This window comes from Heptranchias perlo, chromosome 14, assembly GCF_035084215.1.
Source record: "Heptranchias perlo isolate sHepPer1 chromosome 14, sHepPer1.hap1, whole genome shotgun sequence".
Classification (NCBI taxonomy): Eukaryota; Metazoa; Chordata; class Chondrichthyes; order Hexanchiformes; family Hexanchidae; genus Heptranchias; species Heptranchias perlo.
The window spans coordinates 44,391,334-44,408,651 of NC_090338.1; the positions used below are offsets into that span (position 1 = coordinate 44,391,334).

Genomic DNA, 17,318 nt, shown 5'->3' on the forward strand with positions numbered 1-17,318 from the left:
TGGAGTCCCGCAGGGATCTGACTTGGGGCCTCAATTATTCACTATTTATTAACGATTTAGATGAAGGCATAGAAAGTCTCATATCTAAGTTTACCGATGACACAAAGATTGGTGGCATTGCAAGCAGTGTAGATGAGAACATAAAATTAAAAAGCGATAACGATAGATTAGGTGAATGGGCAAAATTGTGGCAAATAGAATTCAATGTAGACAAATGTGAGGTCATCCACTTTGGATCAAAAAAGGATAGAACAGGGTACTTTCTAAATGCTAAAAAGTTTAAAAACAGTGGATGTCCAAAGGGACCTTGGGGTTCAGGCACATAGATCATTGGAGTGTTATGAACAGGTGCAGAAAATAATCAATAAGGCAAATGGAATGCTGGCCTTTATATCTAGAGGACTAGAGTACAAGGGGGCAGAAGTTATGCTGCAGCTATACAAAACCCTGGTTAGACCGCACATGGAGTGCTGTGAGCAGTTCTGGGCACCACACCTTCGGAAGGACATATTGGCTTTGGAGGGCGTGCAGCGTAGGTTTACTACAATGATACCCGGACTTCAAGGGTTAAGTTACGAGGAGAGATTACACAAATTGGGGTTGTATTCTCTGGAGTTTCGACGATTAAGGGGTGATCTGATCGAAGTTTATAAGATATTAAGGGGAACGGATAGGGTGGATAGAGGGAAACTATTTCCGCTGGTTGGGGATTCTAGGAGTAGGGGGCACAGTCTAAAAATTAGAGCCAGACCTTTCAGGAGCGAGATTAGAAAACATTTCTACACACAAAGGGTGGTAGAAGTTTGGAACTCTCTTCCGCAAACGGCAATTGATACTAGCTCAATTGCTAAATTTAAATCTGAGATTGGTTGACAAAAAGCTATCTAAGGTATTAAGGGATATGGGCCAAAGGCGGGTATATGGAGTTAGATCACTGATCAGCCATGATCTTATCAAATGGCAGAGCAGGCACGAGGGGCTGAATGGACTCCTCCTGTTCCTATGTTTCCTATGAATACAAGGGGGTAAAAGTTATGCTACAGCTATACAAAGCCTTGCCAGGTCAAACATGTTAAATATAACAAATATACAAATACGTCACAGGTGTTAATATTTATCAAGCTCAAAATGCTTGCTATTTCAATGAATAGCAGGCAACCACCTGGAGTAGTGTGGTTAGCCACCTTAGGAGGGATATATTGGCCTTGGAGGATGTGCACCGTAGATTTACTAAAATGATACCTGGACTCCAAGAGTTAAATTACGAGGAGAGATTACACGAACTAGGGTTGTATTCCCTGGCATTTAGAAGATTAAGGGGTGATTTGATTCAAGTTTTCAAGATATTAAGGGGAACTGATAGGGTAGATAGAAATTATTTCTACTGGTTGAGGAGTCTAGGACTAGGGGACATAGCCTAAAAGTTAGAGTCAGGACTTTCAGGAGCGAAGTTAGTAAACACTTCTACGCGCAAAGGGTGGTAGAAGTCTGGAACTCTCTTCCGCAAATGGCAGTTGATGCTAGCTCAAATCTGAAATTGATAGATTTTTGTTAACCAAAGGTATTAAGGGATATGGGGCTAAGGCGAGTATATGGAGTTAGGTCACATATCATCAGCCATGATCTCACTGAAGGACGGAACAGGCTGGAGGTGCTAAATGGCCTACTCCTGCTCTTATGTCCTGAAGAGAGGAGTACTGAGTGGAATGTCTCAGGGATCAGTACTGAGACCTGTACGGTTTCTAATTTACATAAAGTACCTGGATTCAATGCAGTGGCCAAGTACCAAACTGCTACGGGTAATGGAATCAGAAGAGGCAGCTCAGAAACCACAGTATGAAAGAAAGACTTGCATTTATATAGTGTCTTTAATGACCTCAGGCCATCCCAAGGCACTTTACAGCCAATGAAGTAGTTCTGAAGTGTGGTCACTGTTGTAATGTAGTAATGTAATGAGTTGGATAAGATGTGTAATTGGGCATAACAATGGTAGATGAAATTTAATGCAGAAAAATGTAAAGGGCTACACAAAGGAACATAAAAATAGACGCTACATGTACACCATGAATGGTAGTGAAATAGCTAAGGATGAAGTTGAAAGAGAAGTTGGAGTCTTATAAGTAACATAAGAACATAACAAATAGAAGTAGGCCATATGGCCCCTGGAGCTTGCTTCGCCATTCATTAAGATCATGGCTGATCTTCGACCTTAACTCGACTTTCCCGCCTGATCCCCATATCCCTAGAGTTAGACTCAATGATAAGCATGTCCAAACAATGGAAAGTAGGAATCAACAAAACTAATAGGATGTTGAACTACATAGCTGAAACAGTAGAATATAAGTCAGAGGTAATGATAAAACTTTTTAAAGTGCTCTCGTCAGACCGCATCTTGAATACTGCATCTTTGACCTTGTGAACAGAAGGATATTACAAATGAAACCATTTAAAAAGGAATAGAAAAAAGGAGGGAAACACACACAAGAAATATAGACCTGTGAAGTGCTTGAGTGGAAAACAGGAAATGTTTAAATGTTAGAAGTGATATTAGCATGTTTTCTTCCTTCCCCTTACAGTTGTCGTGAAACATAAAGGTACACACCTGAGTGTTCCCAATGTTTTCTATTTTTGTTTCCGATTTCCAGCATTTGCATTTATATTAGCAGTTTTGCAATACAAATTGACAACATAAGCCTCGAGTGATATCCTGATGTATCTTAAATGGAATATTTTCTTAATGGGGAGCGACTAGGAGCTGTTCAGGAACAAAGTAGTTACAACACTGGCATCTACCCGACAATGTGGAAAATTGCCCAGGTATGCCCTGTCACAAAAAGCAGGACAAATTCAATCTGGCCAATTACCACCCCATCAGTCTACTCTCAATCATCAACAAAGTGATGGAAGGTGTCGTCGACAGTGCTATCAAGCGGCACTTACTCACCAATAACCTGCTCACCGATGCTCAGTTTGGGTTCCGCCAGGACCACTCGGCTCCAGACCTCATTACAGCCTTGGTCCAAACATGGACAAAAGAGCTGAATTCTAGAGGTGAGATGAGAGTGACTGCCCTTGACATCAAGGCAGCATTTGACCAAGTGTGGCACCAAGGAGCCCTAGTAAAATTGAAGACAATGGGAATCAGGGGGAAAACTCTCCAGTGGCTGGAGTCATACCTAGCACAAAGGAAGATGGTAGTGGTTGTTGGAGGCCAATCATCTCAACCCCAGGACATTGCTGCAGGTGTTCCTCAGGGCAGTGTCCTAGGCCCAAACACTTTCAGCTGCTTCATAAATGATCATCCCTCCATCATCAGGTCAGAAATGGGGATGTTCGCTGATGATTGCACAGTGTTCAGTTCCATTCGCAACCCCTCAGATAATGAAGCAGTCCATGCCCGTATGCAGGACAACATCCAGGCTTGAGCTGATAAGTGGCAAGTAACATTCGCACCAGACAAGTGCCAGGCAATGACCATCTCCAACAAGAGAGAATCTAACCACCTCCCCTTGACATTCAACGGCATTACCATCACCGAATTCCCCACCATCAACATCCTGGGGGTCATCATTGACCAGAAACTTAACTGGACCAGCCACATAAAAACTGTGGCTACAAGAGCAGGTCAGAGGCTGGGTATTCTCTGGCGAGTGACTCACCTCCTGACTCCCCAAAGCCTTTCCACCATCTACAAGGCACAAGTCAGGTATGTGATGGAATACTCTCCACTTGCCTGGATGAGTGCAGCTCCAACAACACTCAAGAAGCTCGACACCATCCAGGACAAAGCAGCCCGCTTGATTGGCACCCCATCCACCACCCTAAACATTCACTCCCTCCACCACTGGTGCAACGTGGCTGCAGTGCGTACCATCCACAGGATGCACTGCAGCAACTCGCCAAAGTTTCTTTGACAGCGCCTCCCAAACCCATGACCTGTACCACCTAGAAGGACAAGAGCAGCAGGCACATGGGAACAACACCACCTGCACATTCCCCTCCAAGCTGTTCCTTAATCATCGCTGGGTCAAAATCCTGGAACTCCCTATCTAACAGCACTGCGGGAGAACCTTCACCACACGGACTGCAGCGGTTCAAGAAGGCGGATCACCACCACCTTCTCAAGGGCAATTAGGGATCGCCAATAAATGCTGGCCTTGCCAGCGACGCCCACATCCCATGAACGAATTTTTAAAAAAGGGATTTAGGTGTCCATGTACACATCACTTAAAGCTAGTGCACAATTACAAGAACAGGCTGATGGAATGTTGGCCTTTCTCAAGCGGGTTGGAATACAAAAGTGAGGAAGTGATGCTTCAGTTGTACAGAACCTTGGTTAGACCTCATCTGGAATACTGCACTCAGTTTCAAGCACAGAACCTCAGGAAAGATATATTGGCCATGGAGCAGGTGATACCAGGGCTTAAAGGATTAAATTGAGGACACGTTGCATAAACTGGTTTGTATTCCTTTGAGTTGAGGCAGTTATGGGGTGATCTAATCAAGGTCTTTAAAATGATAAAGGACCCTTTTCCTCTGGTGGGGGAATAATAAAATTACAGCTAGACCAGTTAGGAGTAAAATCAGGAAGCACTTTTTCACACAGAGGGTAGTGGAAATCTCTTCCCCCAAAGTCTGTTAATGCTGGGCCAATTGAAATTTTCAAGACTGAGATCAATAGATTTTTGTTAGGTAAGAGTATCAAGGGATATGGAACAATGGCAGGTAAATGGAGTTGAGGTACACATCAACCATGATCTAATTGAATGGTGGCAAATACTCAAGGGACTGAATGGCTTACTTCTATTCCCAAAAATGCAATGGTGAGGCACCCCTTTATGGAGGTTGTCTCACACCATTTCAGCTCAATGATACTAAATTAGGTTTAAAAATGCTCGGACCCAAATCATGTCTAATGTTCTGAGACTATGGACACTCAAACTAAAGCCTTCGAAACATTAAAGTTTAGCAGTCAGAAGTAGAGCTATATGCATATATTTAAACATGCATTTGCAGAGCTTGCTCCCGACGGCAAGAATGAAGTTTATAACCTGCTGGCCTAAGACTGGGAACGTTGTCTGACTGCAGCTTTAGATCTTATTTATGACGGTGCATCTTTATGGTTGGATTGGTCAGTAAATCAAACTTAAATCTGCCATTATAAATTGCCCAATCTAGAGTCATGAATCAACACTAACAAACAAGCATCTATGGGATAGGTCTCCTGCCAGTAGACTCCTGACCCAAATTCATCAAAATCTTTTTCGTTCCCCCTCTTGCAAGCAATATGCTGTATTGTTTGCTATCGTGCGATATAAAAAAATTAAAGCACATTTTCAAAATGATTTTTACACTTGCATGTTACTTTTTCATTAAAAAATATAAAATGTTTGTTGTTTATTTTTATTCATTAATGGGATCTTGACCCAGCAACAATGAAGGAACGGCGATATATTTCCAAGTTGGGATGATGTGTGACTTGGAGGGGAACGTGCAGGTGGTGGTGTTCCCATGTGCCTGCTGCCCTTGTCCTTCTAGGTGGTAGAGGTCATGGGTTTGGGAGGTGCTGTCGAAGAAGCCTTGGCGAGTTGCTGCAGTGCATCCTGTAGATGGGACACACTGTAGCCGGTGGTGAAGGGAGTGAATGTTTAGGGTGGTGGATGGTGTGCCAGTCAAGCAGGCTGCTTTGTCCTGGATGATGTCGAACTTCTTGAGTGTTGTTGGAGCTGCACTCATCCAGGCAAGTGGAGAGTATTCCATCACACTCCTGACTTTTGCCTTGTAGATGGTGGAAAGGCTTTGGGGAGTCAGGTGGTGAGTCACTCACCGCAAAATACCCAGCCCCTGAACTGCTCTTGTAGCCACAGTGTTTATGTGGCTAGTCCAGTTAAGTTTCTGGTCAATGGTGGCCCTCAGGATATTGATGGTGGGGGATTCGGCGATGGTAATGCTGTTGAATGTCAAGGGGAGGTGGTTAGACTCTTGTTGGAGATGGTCTTTGCCTGGCACTTGTCTGGTGCGAATGTTACTTGCCACTCATCAGCCCAAGCCTGGATGTTGTCCACCTCTTGCTGCATGCGGGCATGGACTGCTTCATTATCTGAGGGGTTGCGAGGGGCTGAATGACCTACTCCTGCTCCTATTTTCTATGTTTCTATGAATGGAACTGAACGCTGCAATCATCAGCGAACATCCCCATTTCTGACCTGATGATGGAGGGAAGGTCATTGATGAAGCAGCTGAAGATGGTTGGGCCTAGGACACTGCCCTGAGGACCTCCTGTAGCAATGTCCTGCGGCTGAGATGATTAGCCTCCAACAACCACTACCATCTTCCTTTGTGCTAGGTATGACTCCAGCCACTGGAGAGTTTTCCCCCTGATTCCCATTGACTTCAATTTCACTAGGGTCAAATGCTGCCTTGATGTCAAGGGCAGTCACTCTCACCTCACCTCTGGAATAAGCACATCCTGTGGCTAAACTACAACTCAAGGTCATCACATAAAGTGAAGATTTTTTCTTTGCGAAGCATCATTAATTAATTAATCTGGATATGTGTGCCATGAGTTTAGTCTGTCTGGCTGAAGGCTATACCAGGCGTTAGCTTTATCTATTAGGAACAGTTTGGACGTGCACGAATTACAGTTCGATAGTGATTAAAATATTTCAGTCTATTGTTTTATTACTTACTCTGCTCTCTGATTTAAAGAGGGGCAATGAGCCAAGCAGTTGGATTGTAGTGGTACCATTTTGCTGTAACAATAATGTTTGCATGTTTATCATGTATATCACCACTAGATGACATCATATCTGCTATGTGTGGCCAGCCTTCACCTGAGCTAAAGCTTAGTTTATATTGAGGCCTGATGTAAAATGATGTTGAATATTTCTATTCATTGGTGGATTTAGTGTCACTGTTTCATTTTATAACTGGCATCAACACCAAACATTGAATGTACTCTGGGTGGGGACTTCAACATCCATCACCAAGAGTGGCTCGGTAGCACCACTAATGACCGAGCTGGCCGAGTCCTGAAGGACATAGCTGCCAGACTGGGCCTGCGACAGGTGGTGAGCGAACCAACACGAGGGAAAAACCTACTTGACCTCGTCCTCACCAAACTACCTGTCGCAGATGCATCTGTCCATGACAGTATTGGTAGGAGTGACCACCGCACAGTCCTTGTGGAGACAAAGTCCGCGCTAAATGGGATAGATTCAGAACAGATCTGGCAGCTCAAAACTGGGCATCCGTGAGGCGCTGTGAGCCATCAGCAGCAGCAGAATTCTATTCCAGCACAATCTGTAACCTCATGCTCCGGAATATTCTCACACTACCATTACCAACAAGCCAGGGGATCAACCCTGGTTCAATGAGGAGCGTTGAAGAACACCCCAGAAGCAGCACCAGGTGTATCTAAAAATAAGGTGCCAACCTGGTGAAGCTATAACACAGGACTACATGCATGCTAAACAGCGGAAGCAACATGCTATATACAGAGCTACGTGATTCCTTAAACAACGGATCAGAAAATAGCTCTGCAGTCCTGACACATCCAGTTGTGAATGGTGGTGAACAATAAAACAACTAACGGGAGGAGGAGGGTCCATGAACATCCCCATCCTGAATGATGGCGGAGTCCAGCACGTGAGTGCAAAAGACAAGACTGAAGCATTTGCAACCATCTTCAGCCAGAAGTGCCGAGTGGATGATCCATCTCGGTCTCCTCCTGATATCCCCAACATCACAGAAGTCAGTCTTCAGCCAATTCGATTCACTCCACGTGATATCAAGAAACGGCTGAGTGCGCTGGATACAGCAAAGATTATGGGCCCTGACAACATCCTGACTGTAGTGCTGACGACTTGTGCTCCAGAAATAGCCGCACCTCTAGCCAAGCTGTTCCAGTACTGCTACAACACTGGCATCTACCAGACAATGTGGAAAATTGCCCAGGTATGCCGTCACAAAAAGCAGGACAAATTCAATCCGGCCAATTACCGCCCCATCAGTCTACTCTCAATCATCAACAAAGTGATGGAAGGTGGCGTCGACAGTGCTATCAAGCGGCAATAACCTGCTCACCGATGCTCAATTTGGGTTCCGCCTGGACCACTCGACTCCAGACCTCATTACAGCCTTGGTCCAAACATGGACAAAAGTGATAACAGATTGTCAAAGATCTGGTTAGCCAGCACCTCTTGGGGTAATTGAGGCATGTCCAAAATACAATAATGATTGATTAGTCATTTTTGCAGGTAATAGATCAACATTAGTCTGCTGACAGATGACAACATTTGAGAAATGTATTATACAGACCATGTATTATTCTATAAGTATAAATGCGTAGGCTTCAAGGAGCTCTTGACATTTACCTGAGGAAGGAGGAAGCCTCCGAAAGCTTGTAGATTTCAAATAAAAATTGTTGGACTATAACTTGGTGTTGTAAAATTGTTTACAATTGTCAACCCCAGTCCATCACCGGCATCTCCACATCATTACTACAATTGTACAGGGCTTTAGTTAGACCATACCTGGAGTACCGTGTACAATTTTGGTCTCCTTACCCAAGAAAGGATATACTTGCCTTAGAGGCAGTGCACCAAAGGTTCACTAGCTTGATTCCTAAGATGAGAAGGTTGTCCTATGAGGAAACATTGAGTAGAATGGGCCTATACTCTCGAGTTTAGAAGAATGAGAGGTGATCTCATTGATTCTAAGGCTTGACGGGGTAGATGCTGAGAGATTGTTTTCCCTTGTCTGGAGAGTCTAGAACTAGGGAACATAGTCTCAGGATAAGGGGTCGGATATTCAGGATTGAAAGGAGGAGGAATTTTTTCACTCAGAGAGTCGTGAATATTTGGAATTCTCTACCCGAGGGCTATGGATGCTCAGTCGTTGAGTATATTCAAAACTGAGATCGATAGATTTTCTAGCGCAATCGAGGGATATGGGGAATCGGGCAGGAAAGTGGAGTTGAGGTCAAAGATCAGCCACGATCTTATTGAATGGTGGAGCTGGCTTGAGGGGCCATATGGTCTACACCTGCTCCTATTTTTTTATGTTCTTATGTTAAAGACTGCATGTGACTTGCTTCATCCAGCAAGACCCATTCTCTGGTTCATGGCACTTTTGAGGTAGATGAACTGTTAAGCACAGCTGATGGCATTATTTCTGACTTGCAGACAAAGAAATTAAAAAACGAGGCAAAGAAAATACATTTTATTTCATACTCTGCTAATGTGTTCTCATTCAAAACATGGCAATTTCTTTCAATAGACAACTAAGGATCTATTGGCAAATCTTGTTCATTTTCAGTACAAATTGTTGATAAAGGTGTTACAGATGTGAATTGTAGCCAAATGGTCCAGCCCTTGGTTTATCATGGCAGAAATTGATCTCTTTAATGCCAATTTTTCCCTTTCTCTCAAAGCTATTAACTTTTTGCTAGGTGCAGTAAGCCACCTGCATACTTATTTATATACCTGGATTTAAGCACCAATACATTTAAAAGTCACAAAGTACAAACACAACTAATTTTGGAAAGCAAGAGTATTTTTCAGATACCATAAAAGATATATGTTCCACACTGTTTTGTTTAAAAAAACAATTAAACTAAAATTGCTACTTTTAACAATTAAATAACTAAACGAACTATTTTCTCCCTAATGAATTTCTCATACCTATTTGGCCCTGCTCACAAAGAATCTCCAAAAATCTAATATGTCATCTGTATTCACTGCCCAAAAACAGTTGCGATTCCTGACACAGTTGATACAACAGGTTTGACGGAAAGCAGTATGGAACAAAGCAGTGCATTAACCTCAAAACAGTAAACTTTCAACATTAGTAATTTTATTTCCTTTGTCATATTTCAAACATCAATTCAAATCAGAATTTCTGAAGCATCTATTTCAACATATTGAAGATTAAGTGAACACTTCACAGAATACATTTTTACATAACCTACTAAAATACACAGATTATGGCATCTTAAAAAGTACACATGCATTCTGGGAGAGCACAAGCTGTTACCAACGATGCTAGATTAAAGCAGTTAAGTCAGATTGCTACTCAAACAAGAGTTTTTATTGATTATTACAGCCTTTACACATAGCGCTATTCATAAAAAAGTAGTGCAGCATATTGGCAGTAGGAAGCCTATAATTCTTGACAAAACCAAACCTCAGCTGTACAAAAATGAAAGAGTGGGGGCCAGGCACTTCTCCACAAGGTGAATCAGAAAACAGCAAGTCATCCAGGCCACGGATTAGCAATGGTGAAGAATCAAAAATTTACCTGCTGGATGTCAAGGTCTGCGAATTGTGCAGGGCAAGAGAAAGTGCAAATGGAAAGAGGGAAAATTGTGAGACAAAAAGACTTGAAATCCTGGCCTTGTTACAAATCCACCATTTTTGTTAACAAGGGTTTCCTTCGCAACAGAAACTTCCAGTGATAATAGAGCCAACAAAGCTCATATATAAATAGCTTTAGTTACTGGAAACTTGCTAAATTTAAATGGCATCACCAGAAAGTTGAATGCTGAAATTGTATTTCTAGAGTGAGTTTCAATCACTTTCATACTTCAGTTGTTAAAAGGATGCATGAAGAAATTGCCTACATTTACTATTTTGCATTTGCCAGTTTCAGGTGTTCCTGCATGAACACTGACCGCCAGAGTAGAAAATTCACTTATTCCTGCTCTTCATTGCAGTAGCTACTACACCCACCAGGATAGCAGCGACAGTGAAACCTTGGGCAAAGATACGTGCTCGCATTAACACCTGAGATTGCCGAGTCTTGCCATGTTTAAAAGCGATCAAACCATAGGTAAGAGCACCTGCTGTGCCCAACATTCCTATAAAAGAAACAAGAAACCACTTAATCGTTTATCTTAAGACACTTAAAAAAAAAACTATAGTCCAGGGGCATTCAAGCTTTTGTCTTTGTGGGGCACACAGGTGCACATGCAGCCTTAGGGACAACATTATAAAGTTTAAATTGTGTTCCCATTTCAAGCTGTTGATAGTAACAGATCTTAATGTTCTGATTTAGGCCTTGATTTTAGCAGCACTGCGAAAAACCACCCTTTCCACATCTCCAGGCCCAACAAATTGAAAAATGACTAACTGGCAAATCACAAATATAAGCACAAATAGGACTGTATTGTCTGGGCTTTGAGGGCAGTAGGTTTTGACACCTTGGCTTTAGTCTACATTATTTCAGCAACACAATAGCACTTTTCACCATTTATAGCATTGGGCACTTAACTCAAAATGTCATTCAAGGTTGGACTATAACCCGACCAATTCAACTGCCTTCACTAGTCAAGTTTTGGCAGAGTGGGCACTGTGTGGCAGTAGAACACAAAAACTAAGTTTGAACTCTACAAACATTGTTGATGTGTTATAATTTTCTTTATTGCTCAACAGCATTTCATCAAGTTTTAGAATGAACATTTGAAAAATCTGGTTGTAAACTAAAGGCCATCTCAAAATAAATTCTATAGCATCTAGATATATAGCAATATTGAACTTGAGACCACTCACTACAGTTAAGCTGACCAATGTAATGTGGTAACGTACAGGATGGATCCTTAAATTTGGTCATTTTATATCTGTTGGATATTACATTCGAACATACAAATTAAGAGCATTCGGCCCCTCGAGCCTTCTCTGCCATTTGATAAGATCATGGCTGATCTGATTGTGACCTCAACCCTACTTTCCAGTCTACCTACTATAACCTTTGACTCCCTTGTTAATCAGGAATCTATCTAACTCAGCCTTAAAAATATTCAATGACCCTGCCTCCACCGCTCTCTGGGGAAGGGAGTTCCACAGACTCACAACCCTCAGAGGAAAAATTTCTCCTCATCTCCGTCTTCAATGGGAGATCCCTTGTTTTTAAACTGCGGCCCCTAGTTCTAGTGTCTCCCACAAGGGGAAACATCCCCTCAGCATCTACCCCTTCTAGTCCCCTCCGGATCTTATATGTTTCATAAGAACATAAGAAATAGGAGCAGGAGTAGGCCAGTCGGCCCCTCGAGCCTGCTCCGCCATTCAATAAGATCATGGCTGATCTGATCCTAACCTCAAATCTAAATTCATGTCCAATTTCCTGCCCGCTCCCCGTAACCCCTAATTCCCTAAGATCTTCAATAAGATTTTCAATAAGATCTTCACCACCGGCGCACTGTGGCTGCAGTGTGTACCATCCACAGGATGCAGTGCAGCAACTCGCCAAAGCTTCTTTGACAGCACCTCCCAAACCCACAACCTCTACCACCTAGAAGGACAAGAGCAGCAGGTACATGGGAACACCACCACCTGCACGTACCCCTCCAAGTCACACACCATCCTGACTTGGAAATATATCGCCGTTCCTTCATCGTCGCTGGGTCAAAATCCTGGAATTCCCTTCCTAACAGCACTGTGGGAGAACCTTCACCACACGGACTGCAGCGGTTCAAGAAGGCGGCTCACCACCACCTTCTCAAGGGCAATTAGGGACGGGCAATAAATGCCGGCCTCGCCAGTGACGCCCACATCCCATGAACGAATAAAAAAAATAAGATCACCTCTCATTCTTCTAAACTCCAGTGTATACAGGACAGATTAGTTTTGTTTTTCATTCACAGTAGCACACAATGGCAATTGATGCTAGCTCAATTGCTAAATTTAAATCTGAGATAGATAGCTTTTTGGCAACCAAAGGTATTAAGGGATATGGGCCAAAGGCAGGTATATGGAGTTAGATCACAGATCAGCCATGATCTTATCAAATGGCGGAGCAGTCTCGAGGGGCTGAAAGGCCTACTCCTGTTCCTATATTTCCTACAAGCCAGATTTTTGAACTGCACTAATGAGAGTTTTTGGAGATAATTTTGCATTTGAACAGTATAAAGGAACATCGTACTGGTAATTTTCATTTATATACAGTAAAAAAAAGGGAGACTTGCCTATATATATATATATATATACATATAAAAAAAGTTGCATACGTTATGACTTTTTGTACATTTCATTCTATTAACTTTTTTTTACAATTGGAATTGCAAGTGGTGATCAGGGACACTTATATAAACTCAACACCAAAAGATCAGTAGACAGCAAAACGTTTATACTTTAACAATCAATTTCAGCTCTGTATGCCAAACAATGATTCAGTTTAAAAGCAATTAATTTTTAAAAATTTGTTCATGGGATGTGGGCGTCACTGGCAAGGCCAGCATTTATTGCCCATCCCTAATTGCCCTTGAGAAGGTGGCGGTGAGCCGCCTTCTTGAACCCCTGCAGTCCATGTGGTGAAGGTTCTCCCGCAGTGCTGTTAGGGAGTTCCAGGATTTTGACCCAGCGACGATGAAGGAACAGCGATATATTTCCAAGTCGGGATGGTGTATGACTTGGAGGGGAACCTGTTGTTCCCATGTGCCTGCTGCCCATGTCCTTCTAGGTGGTAGAGGTCGCGGGTTTGGGAGGTGCTGTCGAAGAAGCCTTGGCGAGTTGCTGCAGTGCATCCTGTGGATGGTACACACTGCAGCCACGGTGGTGAAGGGAGTGAATGTTTAGGGTGGTGAGGGATCACTTTGGGACCAGTGATCATAATTCCATTAGTTTTAAGATAGCTATGGAGAAGGATAGGTCTGGCCCAAAAGTTAAAATTCTAAATTGGGGAAAGGCCAATTTTGATGGTATTGGACAGGAACTTTCAGAAGTTGATTGGGAGAGTCTGTTGGCAGGCAAAGGGACGTCTGGTAAGTGGGAGGCTTTCAAAAGTGTGTTAACCAGGGTTCAGGGTAAGCACATTCCTTATAAAGTGAAGGGCAAGGCTGGTAGAAGTAGGGAACCTTGGATGACTCGGGAGATTGAGGCACTAGTCAAAAAGAAGGAGGCATATGACATGCATAGGCAGCTGGGATCAAGTGGATCCCTTGAAGAGTATAGAGATTGCCGGAGTAGAGTTAAGAGAGAAATCAGGAGGGCAAAGGTGAATCCAAAGAGCTTCTACATATACATAAAGGGCAAAAGGGTAACTAGGGAGAGAGTAGGGCCTCTTAAGGATCAACAAGGTCATCTATGTGCGGAACCACAAGAAATGGGTGAGATCCTGAATGAATATTTCACATCGGTATTTACGGTTGAGAAAGGCATGGATGTTAGGGAACTTGGGGAAATAAATAGTGATGTCTTGAGTGTACATATTACAGAGAGGGAGGTGCTGGAAGTCTTAACGCGCATCAAGGTAGATAAATCTCCGGGACCTGATGAAATGTATCCCAGGACGTTATGGGAGGTTAGGGAGGAAATTGCGGGTCCCCTCGCAGAGATATTTGAATCATCCACCGCTACAGGTGAGGTGCCTGAAGATTGGAGGGTAGCAAATGTTGTGCCTTTGTTTAAGAAGGGCGGCAGGGAAAAGCCTGGGAACTACAGACCAGTGAGCCTGACATCTGTAGTGGGTAAGTTGTTAGAGGGTATTCTGAGGGACAGGATCTACAGGCATTTGGAGAGGCAGGGACTAATTAGGAACAGTCAGCATGGTTTTGTGAGAGGAAAATCATGTCTCACGAATTTGATTGAGTTTTTTGAAGGGGTAACCAAGAAGATAGATGAGGGCTGTGCAGTAGACGTGGTCTACATGGACTTCAGCAAAGCATTTGACAAGGTACCGCATGGTAGGTTGTTACATAAGGTTAAATCTCATGGGATCCAAGGTGAGGTAGCCAATTGGATACAAAATTGGCTTGACGACAGAAGACAGAGGGTGGTTGTAGAGGGTTGTTTTTCAAACTGGATGCCTGTGTCCAGCGGTGTGCCTCAGGGATCGGTGCTGGGTCCGCTGTTATTTGTTATTTATATTAATGATTTGGATGAGAATTTAGGAGGCATGGTTAGTAAGTTTGCAGATTACACCAAGATTGGTGGCATTGTGCACAGTGAAGAAGGTTATCTAGGATTGCAACGGGATCTTGATAAATTGGGCCAGTGGGCCGATGAATGGCAGATGGAGTTTAATTTAGATAAATGTGAGGTGATGCATTTTGGTAGATCGAATCGGGCCAGGACCTACTCCGTTAATGGTAGGGCGTTGGGGAGAGTTATAGAACAAAGAGATCTGGGAGTACAGATTCATAGCTCCTTGAAAGTGGAGTCACAGGTGGATAGGGTGGTGAAGAAGGCATTCAGCATGCTTGGTTTCATTGGTCAGAACATTGAATGCAGGAGTTGGGATGTCTTGTTGAAGTTGTACAGGGCATTGGTGAGGCCACACTTGGAGTACTGTGTACAGTTCTGGTCACCCTATTATAGAAAGGATATTATTAAACTAGAAAGAGTGCAGAAAAGATTTACTAGGATGCTACCGGGACTTGATGGTTTGACTTACAGGGAGAGGTTAGACAGACTGGGACTTTTTTCCCTGGAGAGCAGGAGGTTAAGGGGTGATCTTATCGAAGTCTATAAAATAATGAGGGGCATAGATAAGGTCGATAGTCAAAATCTTTTCCCAAAGGTAGGGGAGTCTATAACGAGGGGGCACAGATTTAAGGTGAGAGGGGAGAGATACAAAAGGGTCCAGAGGGGCAATTTTTTCACTCAAAGGGTGGTGAGTGTCTGGAACGAGCTGCCAGAGGCAGTAGTAGAGGCGGGTACAATTTTGTCTTTTAAAAAGCATTTGGACAGTTACATGGGTAAGATGGGTATAGAGGGATATGGGCCAAGTGCAGGCAATTGGGACTAGCTTAGTGGTATAAACTGGGCGACATGGACATGTTGGGCCGAAGGGCCTGTTTCCATGTTGTAACTTCTATGACTTCTATGACAATCAAGCGGACTACTTTGTCCTGGATGGTGTCGAGTTTCTTGAGTGTTGTTGGAGCTGCACTCATCCAGGCAAGGAGAGTATTCCATCACACTCCTGACTTGTGCCTTGTAGATGGTGGAAAGGCTTTGGGGAGTCAGGAGGTGAGTCAATCACTGCAGAATACCCAGCCTCTGACCTGCTCTTGTAGCCACAGTATTTATATGACTGGTCCAGTTAAGTTTCTGGTCAATGGTAACCCCCAGGATGTTGATGGTGGGGGATTCGGCGATGGTAATGTGGTTGAATGTCAAGGGGAGGTGGTTAGATTCTCTCTTGTTGGAGATGGTCATTTGTCTGGTGCGAATGTTACTTGCCACTTATGAGCCCAAGCCTAGATGTTGTCCAGGTCTTGCTGCATGCGGGCTCGGACTGCTTCATTATCTGACGGGTTGCGAATGGAACTGAACACTGCGCAATCATCAGCGAACATCCCCATTTCTGACCTTATCATGGAAGGAAGGTCATTGATGAAGCAGCTGAAGATGGTTGGGCCTAGGACACTGCCCTGAGGAACTCCTGCAGCAATGACCTGGGGCTGAGATGATTGGCCTCCAACAACCACAACCATCTTCCTTTGTGCTATATCGATATTGACAAACTGAATTTTGACTCCTTTGACTATCGGAGCCCCCTCTTTTTGTTCGAAGGTTAATTATAACTTAATGAGCTCTTTTTCCAAAGCCATGGCCCGATTACTTTCACTTGGAACATTCAGTCCCTGTAATCTAAACTGTGAACCTCCAGCCGCCCGACCCAGCGCTCACCGATTGGCACGAATGGATTTTCCTTCGTTTTCCTGATAAACTTGTCCTGAAACCCTTCCTCCCTGGGTTTGGGCACGGCGGTAAAACCCTCGATGACCGGAGGCTTCGTTAAATCGAGCACCGAGGTCGCAGAAGCCGGTTTCGCCATCTTCCTCCTGTGACCCAGGAAACAGCGAGCCGTGACACGTGACACGAATCACAATGGAGAGGGCGGGGCCTTAACCTGTGATTGACGCTAATTACAATGGAGAGGGTGGGGCCTTAACCTGTGAGTGACGCTAATCACAATGGAGAGGGCGGGGCCTTAACCTGTGATTGACGCTAATTACAATGGAGAGGGCGGGGCCTTAACCTGTGATTGACGCTAATTACAATGGAGAGGGCGGGGCCTTAACCTGTGATTGACACGAATCGCCATGGGGGGATTGCTGGGCGGGGCCTTAACCTGTGATTGACGCGAATCACAATGGGGGGGGGGGGGAGCTGGGCGGGGCCTTAACCTGTGATTGACAGTCAATATCTTGTCAATACCTCGAACTGCTCGTAACCAGGCAAAGGCAAACCAATCACAGCAAAGGCGGGGCTTCTTATATTTTAACTGAATTATTTAAGTAATCAAAAAAAATAAAGTTATTAGGAGGACGAATTGTTACATATTATCAGATTTATATGCAATTCTGGAACTGATCG

General features: G+C 43.7%; 1 protein-coding gene across 1 annotated transcript; it reads right to left on the minus strand.

The window, feature by feature from the left end:
* Window positions 1-9,833: 9,833 nt before the first annotated feature.
* On the minus strand, window positions 9,834-16,822 carry higd2a (HIG1 hypoxia inducible domain family, member 2A). Its single transcript, XM_067996373.1, has 2 exons — window positions 16,629-16,822; window positions 9,834-10,858 (listed from the first exon to the last, which is right to left on the minus strand). The coding sequence occupies exons 1-2, from the start codon at window positions 16,774-16,776 to the stop codon at window positions 10,689-10,691; spliced, it is 318 nt and encodes a 105-aa protein (XP_067852474.1). The 5' UTR covers window positions 16,777-16,822; the 3' UTR covers window positions 9,834-10,688.
* Between the last annotated feature and the right edge of the window lie 496 nt (window positions 16,823-17,318).